Raw genomic sequence first — 13,728 nt, 5'->3', positions numbered from 1 at the left:
TGTCCGACTCTTTGCGACTCTGTGGACTGCAGCACGCCAGGCCTCCCTGTCCATCACCGACTCCCGGAATTTACCCAAAATCGTGTCCCTTGAGTCGGTGATGCCATCCAGCCATCTCATCCTCTGTTGTCCCCTTCTCTTCTCACCTTCGATCTTTCCCAGCATCGGGGTCTTTTCAAAGGAGTCAGCTCTTTGCAACAGGTGGCCAAAGGATTGGAGTTTCAGCTGCAACATCAGTCCTTCCAATGAATATTCAGGACTGATTTCCTTTAGGATGGACTGGTTGGATCTCCTTGCAGTCCAAGGGACTCTCAAGAGTCTTCTCCAACACCACAGTTCAAAAGCATCAATTCTTTGGCCCTCAGCTTTCTTTATAGTCCAACTCTCACATCCATACATGACTACTGGAAAAACCCATAGCCTTGACTAGATGGACATTTGTTGGCAAAGTAATGTCTCTGCTTTTGAATATGCTATCTAGGTTGGTCATAACTTTCCTTCCAAGGAGTAACAGTCTTTTTACTTCATGACTGCAGTCACCATCTGCAGTGATTTTGGATCCCAAAATAATGAAGTCTGCCATTGTTTCCACTGTTTCCCCATCTATTTGCCATGAAGTGATGGGACCGGATGCCATGATCTTATTTTTCTGAATGTTGAGCTTTAAGCCAACTTTTTCACTCTCCTCTTTCACTTTCATCAAGAGGCTCTTTAGTTCCTCTTCACTTTCTGCCATAAGGGTGGTGTCATCTGCATATCTGAGGTTTTGATATTTCTCCTGGCAATCTTGATTCCAGCTTGTGCTTCTTCCAGCCCAGTGTTTTTCATGATGTACTCCTCAAGAGGCATCTAGATGATGCAAATATCAGATTTGAAAATGGGAATGCTGAATCTTGTCTGAACAAAGAACAGCATGCAGGAGCCCTTCATGTGGTAAAAGAGGAAGATAAAAGAGTAGTGAGATTAATATTAATGATGAAACAATAACACCTTTCCAGAAATGTTCTCAGAAGAGCATGGACAATGCCCATCCAACATACCATCATCAACTGAGCCATTTGGACCCTACACTGCTGAGGCAACACGAAGAAGCATTCAAGAGTTGAGGCAAAATTCTCAACTGTTCCTAAGCTTTTATTGTTGCTGTTGTTACTATTATTATAATCATCATCATAGTTGCTAATTTAAAGCCAAATAAAACTCATAAATATTGAATCATTTCTATTCTCTCTTGGAAATTCTTTCTTCTCAAATGGTAATGAATAGCCTAAACTCAACTTCTCTGGAGCAAGAAACTGTTTATTTGAGGTCACATTTATGCAATGCCAACATAGCAATTGCTTACTCAAAGCAATTGAAGAAAACGTAAAATCAGTCTGCAGCTGAGCCAAACTGTGCAGTCAATTCAGACAAAAGAGTCCATCCTATAAACAATGGCAACACAACCTTTATAACATGATGTTCTCATTCATTATACTATTCTTGCTGCCTCATTTGGGGCAATATCTAATTTACATTTTATCTCCCAGAGAACCTTGCATTAATAGGAGCCCAGGTAAATGCTAAACAAATTATTTAAAAATTCATTTGCATTTTTAAAAGGTGTTTAAAATATTTAACCAAAATAGTGCATTTGTAGTTAGAAATCACCTTAAGAAAATATTTAGACATTTTGTAGAATCAAAATGCTAAAAAGTTATATTCAGTTCTTGGCTTTACTTAGAATGATAACAATTGTAAACGTCAACTCCTCCATCTTAGCTTAGTCAGATTTGCCTCAGAGACTAGGCAGAGAGACTAGGCCCTTCCTCCTCATCTGCCATCAGTCAAATTTTTTAGCTCCTAACACAAGGAAGACGTGCTACACTCTGTGGATCCCTTACATTTAGATGAACCAGGAAATGCTGGTTTATAAACTCTGCTCCATGATGTTTTGTGTTAGATACCACAGAGAAACTCAGAAAAACTGATACACCATATTTTAAAGTATAATTTTACAATCTGCATAAAATATCAGGTAAAAAAAGAGCAGACTACATTCAAAATATAAAATAGAAACAATAACCAAATGTTGTTGAGATGGCACTATATGTTTACATATATATAAGTTGAGACCTCTCAGTTCAGTTCAATCACTCAGTGATGCCCGACTCTTTGGAACCCCATGAACCGCAGCATGCCAGGCCTCCCTGTCTATCACCAACTCCTGGAGTTTACTCAAACTCATGTCCACTGAGTCAGTGATGCCATCCAACCATCTCATCCTCTATGATCCCCATTTCCTCCAGCTTTCAATTTTTCCCAGCATCAGGGTTTTTTCCAATGAGTCAGTTCTTCGCATCAGGTAGCCAAAGGATTGGGGTTTCAGCTTTAGCATCAGTCCTTCCAATGAACACTCAGGACTAATCTCCTTCAGAATGGACTGGTTGGATCTCCTTGCAGTCCAAGGGACTCTCAAGAGCCTTCTCCAACACCACAGTTCAAAAGCATCAATTCTTCGGTGCTCAGTTTTCTTTATAGTCCAGCTCTCACATCCATACATCAGTTCAGTTCAGTTCAGTTCAGTCACTCAGTCATGTCTGACTCTTTGCGACCCTGTAAACCACAGCACACCAGGCCTCCCTGTCCATCACCAACTCCCAGAGTTTACTCAAACTCATGTCCATTGAGTCGGTAATGGCATCCAACCAACTCATCCTCTCTCGTCCCGTTCTCCTCCCACCTTCAATCTTTCCCAGCATCAGGGTCTTTTCAAAGGAGTCAGTTCTTCACATCAGGTGGCCAAAGGATTGGAGCTTTAGCTTCAGCATCAGTCCTTCCAATGAATATCCTGGACTGATTTCTTTTAGGATGGACTGGTTCCAACCAGTCTCCTTGAAGTCCAAGGGATTCTCAAGAGTCTTCTCCAACACCACTATTCAAAAGCATCAATTCTTCAGTGCTCAGGTTTCTTTATAGTCCAACTCTCACATCCATATACAACTACTAGAAAAACCATAGCTTTGACTAGGACCTTTGTTGGCAAAGTAATGTCTCTACTTTTCAATATGCAGACCTCTACTAATAGAATATATTAATAGGAGCAACTATGGATCTTTTCTCAAGAAAAGATCCCAGTTAGTCTAAGAATGTTACTGTATTAGTCTACCCAGGTTTTCATAACAGAATACCACAGACTAGGTGGCTTAATGAACAGAAATACATTTTCTCACAATCTTGCAGGCTAGAAATCCAAGATCAAAGTGTCATCGGTGATGGCTTGTAGTGAGACCTTTTGCTGACTTGTACATGGTCACCTTCTATGTGTCCCCACATACCCTATTCTCTGTGAGCACAAGGAAAGAGAGATCTATTGTACTTCTTCCTGTTCTAGTAAGGATACCAGTCATATCTAATTCAGGCTCCACCCTGATAAACTCATCTAATGTTACCTCCCTAAAGCCCCAATCTACAAATACAGTTACACTGGGATATTATTGACTGAGTTGTGGCCCCTCCACACCAAATTCATATGTATTCATACCCATAACATTTGTAAATCACAAAATGTAAAAACAATGAGTGCATTTCTTTAACAAATGACATTAAGGAAACTGTTTTAAAATGGCAACCCACTCCAGTATTCTTGCCTGGAGAATCCCATGGACAGAGGAGCCTGGTGGGCTACAGTCCACAGGGTCACAAAGAGTCGGACACGACTGAGCGACATCACCTTCTTTCTTTAGTCCACATCAAATTCTAAACAGATTAAAATTAAATCACAGGAAAGAAGGAATAGTATTTATCACAACTAAGATAATTAAAATAAAAGGATAAATTAGAAAAGATAAAATGGGTAAGATTAAGAACATTAAAACATCTGTGTAATAAAAAAAAATGCAGCAACATTTAAATAAAAAGGAAAGTAATAGATTGGTGGAAGTGTCACAAATAGGAAAAGGGATAGCAAAAGAATAGAGAAAAATGTATTTTTATATATTATATACTGATATACAATGTATAAAGACCAATAAGTTATTTAAGTTGCTAAGATTTCATTAGAGAAATACCTATGAAAACAAAATATGAGATATCATACATGAAAAAAATGTATCCCATTTGTCCAAAAAAATAGAAAAAGTCATAATAAACATTTCTATCTAATAAATAACCAGTTTTTTAAGAAATCTAATGCTGGGGATTCTGAAAGAGATGGAAATACCAGACCACCTGACCTGCCTCTTGAGAAATTTGTATGCAGGTCAGGAAACAACAGTTAGAACTGGACATGGAACAACAGACTGGTTCCAAATAGGAAAAGGAGTACGTCAAGGCTGTATATTGTCACCCTGCTTATTTAATTTATGTGCAGTGTACATCATGAGAAGTGTTGGGCTGGAAGAAGCACAAGCTGGAATCGAGATTGCCAGGAGAAAACCAATAACCTCAGATATGCAAATGACACCACCCTTATGGCAGAAAGTAAAGAGGAACTAAAAAGCCTCTTGATGAAAGTGAAAGTGGAGAGTGAAAAAGTTGGCTTAAAGTTCAACATTCAGAAAACTAAGATCATGGTATCCGGTCCCATCACTTCATGGGAAATAGATGGGGAAACAGAAACAGTGTCAGACTTTATTTCTGGGGGCTCCAAAATCATTGCAGATGGTGACTGCAGCCATGAAACTAAAAGACGCTTACTCCTTGGAAGGAAAGTTATGACTAACCTAAATAGCATATTCAAAAGCAGAAACATTACTTTGCCAACAAAGGTCCGTCTAGTCAAGGCTATGGTTTTTCCAGTGGTCATGTATGGATGTGAGAGTTAGACTGTGAAGAAGGCTGAGCGCCGAAGAATTGATGCTTTTGAACTGTGGTGTTGGAGAAGACTCTTGAGAGTCCCTTGGACTGCAAGGAGATCCAACCAGTCCGTTCTGAAGAAGATCAGCCCTGGGATTGCTTTGGAAGGAATGATGCTAAAGCTGAAACTCCAGTACTTTGGCCACCTCATGCGTAGAGCTGACTCATTGGTAAAGACTCTGATGCTGGGAGGGATTGGGGGCAGGAGGAGAAGGGGACGACAGAGGATGAGATGGCTGGATGGCATCACTGACTCAACGGACGTGAGTCTGAGTGAACTCTGGGAGTTGGTGATGGACGGGGAGGCCTGGCGTGCTGCGATTCATGGGGTCGCAAAGAGTCGGACACAACTAAGCAACTGAAGTGAACTGAATGCTGGGAATAATGCAAGAATCTTGTTCTAAACATTACTACAAACTATGCAAATTTTAAGTTTTTAAAAGAAACATTTGGGAAATACATATCAAAAGTGTTAGAAATGATTCCCATCAGTTGAACTCAATGATACATTCTTTGGAAAACATTGCTATTAAAAACACCAAAAAGCTACACAATGATGTGCCCTACCTCTGAAGGGGACACTTCTTGCACCTGCCTAGCCACTTGTAATACTTAATTTCATGTACCACCTTGACTGGACCATAGAATGTATAGATATTTGGTCAAATATTAATCTGGCTATTTCTGTGACAGTGTTCTTGGATAAGATTAAGATTTAAATCAATAGATTAAGTCTTTTTATTGTTTTCTGGAATGTGGGTGGGCTTTGTCCAATCAGTTGAAGGCCTGAATAAAATAAAAGGACTTATTCTCTCCGGGGTAAGAAGAAATTCCCTGTTTAATAGGCTTTAAACTGGAACACTGGCCTTTTTCCTGCTTTTGGACTTGAAGTGGAAAATCACCTCTTCCTGGTCTCAAGACCGGTACAACACCACTGGTCTTTCTGATTTCCAGGCCTTAGGACTCAGAACTAAGTGTCAGCTCTCCTGGGGCCCCATCTTGGTGACCCACCCTGCAGATCTTGGGACTTGATCATCTCTAAAATTATGTCAGCCAATTTCTTACAGTAAATCATAGATAATAGGTAGATATATAGACAGATAATCTTACATTCATTCTGTTCCTAGAAAACCCTAACTAATACACCACCATCTCTACTCCTTCTTTGCCAGACAAAATTCATGGTGGTTTGGGGAGCAATGCACCCAGCCCTAGAAAAAAAGTTTGTCCAAGCCAATCATGACAATCCTGTTGTTCTTTATAGAGCTGAGACTTATTTGGACATATCACATGATTTTGGACATTAAAACCTCAAGTGAACTCTGTTGAAAGCTTCTGAGAAGGACTTTTCTCTTGAAAAGAGAGAACCATGATGAAAGGCTCATTTTTCCTCCCACTCTATTCTATCCAGTTTGGAGGCTGCCCTGTAATGATATGATATTCAAAGCAGCAGCACTCATCTTGTGATCATGAGGAAAACAATCACACACACACACACAAAAAAACTGACTCAGGTCCAAAGTAACCTACTGGTCTATTATATAAACAGCAAATATCAATATAATATAGCTTAAGTCATAACTAATGAGGTTTTCTCTTAATTTCAGATACAAATATCCTAAATTTTATCATATATTTACTTCACTTGCTTATTTTTAGTGTCCAAAAAAATACAGTAATTATATAAACTACAGGAGAAGAATAATACAAACTAAGCAAAAGATATTAAGAAGAGGTGGCAAGAATACACAGAAGAACTATACAAAAAAGATCTTCGTGATGCAGATAACCAAGATGGTGTAATCACTGGACTAGAGCCAGACACCCTAGAATGTGAATTCAAGTGGGCCTTAGGAAGCATCATTATTAACAAAGCTAGTGGAAGTGATGGAATTCCAGATGAGCTATTTCAAATTCTAAAAGATGATGCTGTTATAGCGCTGCACTCAGTATGCAAATTTGGAAAACTCAGCAGTGGCCACAGGACTGGAAAAGGTCAGTTTTCACTCCAATCCTGAAGAAAGGCAATGCCAAAGAATGCTCAAACTACCACAAAATTCTACTCATCTCACACACTAGCAAAGTAATGCTCAAAATTCTGCAGGCCAGGCTTCAACAGTACATGAACCAAGAACTTCAAGATGTTCAAGATGGATTTAGAAAAGGCAGAGGAACCAGAGATCAAATTGCCAACATCCATCAGATCATTGAAAAAGCAAGCGAATTCCAGAAAAACATCTACTTCTGCTTTATTGACTATGTTAAAGCCTTTGACAGTGCAGATCACAAAAAACTGTGGAAAATTTTTAAAGAGATGGATATACTGGACCACCTTACCTGCCTCCTGATAAATCTGTATGCAGATCAAGAAGCAACAGTTAGAACCAGACAGGGAACAACAGACTGGTTCCAAATAGGGAAAGGAGTCTGTCAAGGCTATATATTGTCACCCTGCTTAGCCAGGCTGGATGATGCGCAAGCTACAATCAAGATTGCCGGGAGAAATATCAATAACTTCAGATATGCAGATGACACCACCCTTATGGCAGAAAGTGAAGAGGAACTCAAAAGCCTCTTGATGAAAGTGAAAGAGGAGAGTGAAAAAGTTGGCTTAAAGCTCAACATTCAGAAAACTAAGATCATGGCATCCAGCCCCATCACTTCATGGGAAATAGATGTGGAAACAATGGAAACAGTGAGAGAGTTTATTTTTGGGGGCTCCAAAATCACTGCAGATGGTGACTGCAGCTATGAAATTAAAAGACACTTCGTCCTTGGAAAGAAAGTTATGACCAACCTAGACAGCATATTAAAGAGCAGAGACATTACTTTGCCAATAAAGGTCCATCTAATCAAAGCTATGGTTTTTCCAGTAATCATGTATGGATGTGAGAGTTGGACTGTGAAGAAAGCTGAGTGCCAAAGAATTGATGCTTTTGAACTGTGGTGTTGGAGAAGACTCCTGAGTGTCGCTTGGACTTCAAGGAGATCCAACCAGTCAATCCTAAAGGAAAACAGTCCTGAATATTTATTGGAAGGACTGATGCTGAAGCTGAAGCTCCAATCCTTGGCTGCCTGATGCAAAGAGGTGACTCATTGGAAAAGACCCTGATTGTCAGGGGTCGTTCAACTTTAAGGGATCCAATATGTTTTCTTCCTTTGTGTGCCATTTCTCAAGGACTCTCTGTTCCTTATCAGTTCCTAGAAAATGGGAACGAACAGAGCTGCATGTAGTTCTCAGGACTGAGATCATGGGAAAGGACACCTGCTTGGATTCCCTTCAGTGACTCTCTTCAGTGACCTTGTACTTAAAGGACTATCCATTTTGTTGCAACTGCTGAAATTTCATTCTTCTTAATGGCTGAATAATCATTTTATTGAAGATATATTAGCATGCATTTCTGTAAATAAAGTACCCTTGTTTCACTCAAGACTTAGGTCCCCTACATCCTTATTCTTGTTGACTCCAGTCCCCAAGTCCTGGTCTACGAAGACCATGACACCTGATGCTGGGGAAAAGTGAAGGCGGAAAGAGAAGGGGATGAGAAAGGATGAGATGGTTGGATGGCATCACTGACTTGATGGATTTAGTTTGAGCAAGCTCCAGGTGTTGGTGACGGACAAGGAGGCCTGGCGTGCTGCTGTCCATGAGGTCGCAAAGAGTCGGACACGACTAAGTGACTGAACTGATAACTGATCATATGTCAGCTCAGTGGGACATTATCGAGGCATTATAAAGGATAAATAATAAAACCATGCAGCAATATGGCAAAATGCCTCTCAAGTAAAAGATGTTTATAAAATAATGCTAAATATTGCTCAATAAAAATAAAATAGGAAAAGCATTGCAAATACATAATGCGACCATAAGTCCATAAGTCAAGTGTAAAAAGACAAAATTGCATAGTGTTATAAACTGTGTTAGTTAAATACAATTTGTTAAATGTATATATTTTGAATAGAATTCCTATACCATCAAAGCATATGATAATATGGTTTGGATATACATCAACCTCATAACATGAGAGTCTTTGTGAAGAGTTTGAAGAGACTGAGTCAGAGTAGGGTTTCAAGCAAACATGAGCATTAACACTTATTCATTTTAAGTGATAGACACTTAAGTCTGTCATTTTTATTTTGTAATTTTCTCTATTAAATATTTAGTAAGCTAATTATAATGTAAATAGCTAAGCAAGCATGGATAACTTTTATGTATTATTGCAAATAAAGACTTAGTAATTTCATTTCCTAACATTAAAAAAACTTAATTACAAGCTAATATTTTTAAACTATTATTCAAAATACATATCAAAAGTGTTTTGTTCTTTTCTGTGTCTAGACAGACTTCCTTTGTTTCTTTAATTCACACAGACCGAACAATTTTTTTTTTTTTTTTTAGATATTTGAAATACAACTTTATTCTGATTCTAAACAAAAAGGAATGGGAATGACAGTAACAAACAAGATTCCACCTCTCAATATTGTCATATGACTACAGCAGTCTTATATTTGAAACTCAAGGAGGAAACAACTGTGTCCCAAAACACCTAAATATGCAGGTCCAAAAAATGAAGGTATTTTTTTTTTTAACTGACCCATTCACTCCAAAGCCTATCCATCTCCTTCAGCATCCAGAGATTAAGCACATGTTCTGCTTAGCTATATAATAAAGTGGCAAACACACCACACCACTGACATCACAGGACAGTTGCCTATAAAACTCGCCTTCTGACGCTGGGCCCCAGCTTCACTTTCTCACAGGTCATCATCTTCATCCGGGAGAGCAGTTGTCTGAGCAGCCTCTGAATCGTGCTCATACCGTGCTGCCAAGGCGAGGTCCATGACCACCTCTGGCGGGGCAAGAGCAGACACGGCGACAAATTCCAAGTTAGGGTCTCCAATCAGTTTTCTAGCAAGTAAGAAGAAGGGCTTTTCAAAGCTATAGTTACTTTTGGCAGAAATGTCATAGTACTGAAGATTCTTCTTTCGGTGGAAGACGATTGACTTTGCCTTAACCTTTTTGTCCTTAATATCCACTTTGTTGCCACACAACACAGTTGGGATGTCCTCCCACACTCGTACCAGATCTCTATGCCAGTTAGGCACATTCTTGTAAGTAACTCTTGATGTTACGTCAAACATTATAACGGCACACTGAGCTTGTATATAATAGCCATCTCTCAGTCCACCAAATTTCTCCTGACCAGCTGTATCCCATACAGTGAACTTAATCTGTCCTCTGTTGGTATGGAACACAAGAGGATGGACCTCAACACCCAAGGTAGCTACATACTTCTTCTCAAATTCACCAGTCAGACGACGCTTCACGAATGTAGTTTTTCCAGTACCACCATCACCAACCAAAACAAGTTTGAACTGAACTTGGGGTTCTCCTTGGGCAGCCATCATGATGTTACTTCCAGAAGCATCTCTGCGCCCGTCTGACTGAGCCAGACTGAACAATATGGTCACATATAGCTTACATACTGTATATCTAGCCTCAGAAGGAGAGGGAGAGAGGGGACGAGAGAGTAAATTTCTTGACCTCCAGTGTGAAATTTCCTAGGAAAGAAATTCAATTAGACTGACTGGATCAGGAGTCTTAAGATTTATCTGCAGACACTTTGGGAATCACTGCACTTTACTGTTTGCATAAACCTACATTTCAGATCAGAAGCACTATGCTTCTGTAGGAAATAAAATTTTTAAGAAAACAACTGTACCACAAATCATTTTTGTTAATAATTGCTCTCTACCACATGTAGAAAGCTCTTTAAAGTAAAATTGCCCAAATAATTTTTCTACTGAATGTGTAGGAACATAGGATAATCTTTATTTAATATAAAGCTTGCTATACCTCCCTTTCTTTTCTAGTAGCGGTTCTCTTATTGTTGGCAAAATTATAAAGAACACAGACATGAATTTCCATCCACTGTACCAATAAACAGGATTCAGAAGGGACCTAAATGCAGGAACTAGAATCACGCAGTAATTTCTCAGTGAAGTTGATATAGAATTTAGACTTCAGAGTGCCTATTGGTATTAACTGCAGATTCTACTGTAAAATAACAATGTCCTTTTAGTGCTTTCTTCTGCTGTCAAGTTTATATTTAAAACTTATATAGAGCTTCCACATCTTTCAAGTGATGAATCAGTGTAGACTTTAGCTTTGCTTTGCACGGGTGGCCAACCAATACATTTAGCTCTTTATTCCTAGGGGGAGTCTCCAGTCACTAACTTTATTACAACACTTTATTGAAAATGTGTAATTTCGTCTCCAAGTTTCAAATTGTGTTTTATTCATAAAAATTATTTGCTGTTCCCTGGAAAGTTATTTGAAGCCTGAGATAATTACAGAATGATAGAACTATCAAGCACATCCAGAGGTCACATAGCCCATGTTCTACTCTCAAAACAGATCCATGCCTTAGCTAAGCAAGGTATATTTCTAGTTACTGAGCCCTAGAGGAAATGATAATATATTTTCCAAATGTAGTTTAAATCCATGTTTGAAAATATTGACCAATCAGTACGGCCTGTCTTTATACTGAGTAAATAGAAGCCCTGCAATCTGATAGGAGACCCTTTTCCACACCCTAATCTTTCTTTCTACCAATCTTTCTAAGGGCTTGGGAGTTCATACTACTAATTCAGTTTTCAGAGTACCCGGGCTTTTCTTTCTTGAATCAAAGTCACTCATCTAAAACCTAATTGTTATAGCTATCTTTGGGTAATGCTACCATTCTCCTGAACACCTAAACTTAAACTTGAAAGTCATACTGGACGCCTTCCTTTCCCTTCAGTCACACATCCCATCAGTAATAGTCTCATGATGTCTATTCCCAAAGTGTCTCCTGGTTACCATTTTTTTCCATGTCTACTGACATTGCCCCATTACAGTCCAGATCCCCATTGCTTCTCATTTCCTTCTCACCTTTATAACACTTTCTAACTGGGCTTACACCAGCGGCAGATTGAATTCAGATGTATATAACACAAATCAGCCATATATGCAGCATCTTTGAAAAAAGTGGGAATTCTTTTTCTCTTACCTGACAGTAAGATTGGCAGTAGTCATCGCAAGAGGGTGAAACAGTTCCATGAGGTCACGAGAAACCCAAGATACTGCTGGCTTTCCATACTTATATTCTTAGAGTATTTTTGCATATGTGTTAGCCGCTCAGTCGTGTCCAACTCTGTGACCCACAAACTGCAGCCCACCAGGCTTCCTTTTCATGGAATTCTCCAAGCAAGAATACTGGAGTGGATTGCCATTCCCTTCTCCACAGAGTATTTTTAGAGCAGTTGTATTGCCTTAGGCTGTCTCCTAATTTTAAAGCACATTCGCAGAACACCCACCCTATGATTTCAGCTTACATTACATCAGCCAAAACAAGACAGTGCTGCCACTTGCTTCAAATAAGGATGGTAAATGTGGTTGCATTTTTTAAATTGTTAGTTTCCTGTCCAGGCTGCTGTGTCACCATCCATAACAAAACTAGAGTCCTGGAAGCAAGAGGGCAATGACTGTCAGGTAGGGGATCCGGAGACTTTGCAACAGCACCCTTGTCTTCAGACTTGCCAGGGTTATCATGGATCTGACTGCCAGACTGATTTTCTCAGTTGTGCTCAGAAGAGTTCCTGATCACTCCTATTCTACCTCCCCTTAATGAAACTCTAAAGACAGCAACACAGACAGGAATTTTATTTCACACATCTCTGTGCTAAACTCTTGAAGCATATTACCTCATTTAATACCAACACATTCCCTGGAAGACATATTATCCCCTTTCTACCAAGAAGACACTTGAGACTCAGTCTAAGAAACCTGCTCAAGTTCATACTGCGAATAAATAAGTCAAGAGTCAACTTCAGGACCATGGCCAAGAAGAGGCAACACATGTGTTCTTCTTATTGTGTCAGGCTAATGACCTCTACTCGGAGAAGGCACTGGCACCCCACTCCAGTACTCTTGCCTGGAAAATCCCATGGACAGAGGAGCCTGGTAGGCTGTAATCCATGGGGTCACAAAGAGTCAGACACGACTGAGCGACTTCACTTTCACTTTTCACTTTCATGCATTGGAGAAGGAAATGGCAACCCACTCCAGTGTTCTTGCCTGGAGAATCCCAGGGACAAAGGAGCCTGGTAGGCTGCTGTCTATGGAGTCACATAGAGTTGGACATGACTGAAGTGACTTAGCAGCAGCAGCAGCAGCAGCAATGACCTCTACTAAAGCACCAAGCTTGTGGTCTGAAATTTTCTATGGTTATTTTTATTCCAAGAAGCTTATTGTATGGATCTTCCTAGTCCCTATATCTAGAAAAGGCATCACCAGCATAAACTGAATGTCCTCTAAAAAAAAAAAAGGACAAATATCTCTGTAACTCTAAATATTTAATGGTATATCTGGAGATTCTGCTTTGAGGACATTTTTAATTCTGTTAACCTTTGTTTAGTCTACTATGACTCATCATTTTATGGATTAAAGAGTTTCAGAATACCATTTTAAATAGCACTCTTAGTTTTCAAGAAGAATAATACCATGAAGATTTTTTTCTACTTTTTATTAAGAAAATTTTAAAACTTACTGAAAAGTAGAGCAGAGTATAATGAACCGTGTATGCTCATTGTCCATATTTAACTATTCTTAACATTTTGTAACATCTGCTTTAAGTATTGCTTTGATGCAGTGGTAAAAAGTAAATAAATATGACATTTCTTTACCTATATATGTCAGTATGCAATGCTTAAAAATATAAATTTCTTAATAAAAACCCCAGGTTGTGCTAAACTTTCACTGTTTCTCAAAGATACCGATTTGATCAAACTATAAACAAGTACCACATGGATTTTGCTTTGCATTTCGTTATGTCTCTTAAGACTTTTAAT

At 39.1% G+C, this 13,728-nt stretch overlaps 1 protein-coding gene across 1 annotated transcript; it reads right to left on the bottom strand.

The window, feature by feature from the left end:
* Positions 1–9,220: 9,220 nt before the first annotated feature.
* LOC132346044 (GTP-binding nuclear protein Ran-like) lies at positions 9,221–11,815 on the bottom strand. Its single transcript, XM_059889578.1, has one exon. It carries the CDS (start codon positions 10,243–10,245, stop codon positions 9,592–9,594), a length of 654 nt encoding a protein of 217 aa, XP_059745561.1. The 5' UTR covers positions 10,246–11,815; the 3' UTR covers positions 9,221–9,591.
* Between the last annotated feature and the right edge of the window lie 1,913 nt (positions 11,816–13,728).

Source organism: Bos taurus, chromosome 8, assembly GCF_002263795.3.
Source record: "Bos taurus isolate L1 Dominette 01449 registration number 42190680 breed Hereford chromosome 8, ARS-UCD2.0, whole genome shotgun sequence".
Classification (NCBI taxonomy): domain Eukaryota; kingdom Metazoa; phylum Chordata; class Mammalia; order Artiodactyla; family Bovidae; genus Bos; species Bos taurus.
Note: the sequence above shows the minus strand (reverse complement) of the source record. Positions and strands in the feature narration are given on the sequence as shown.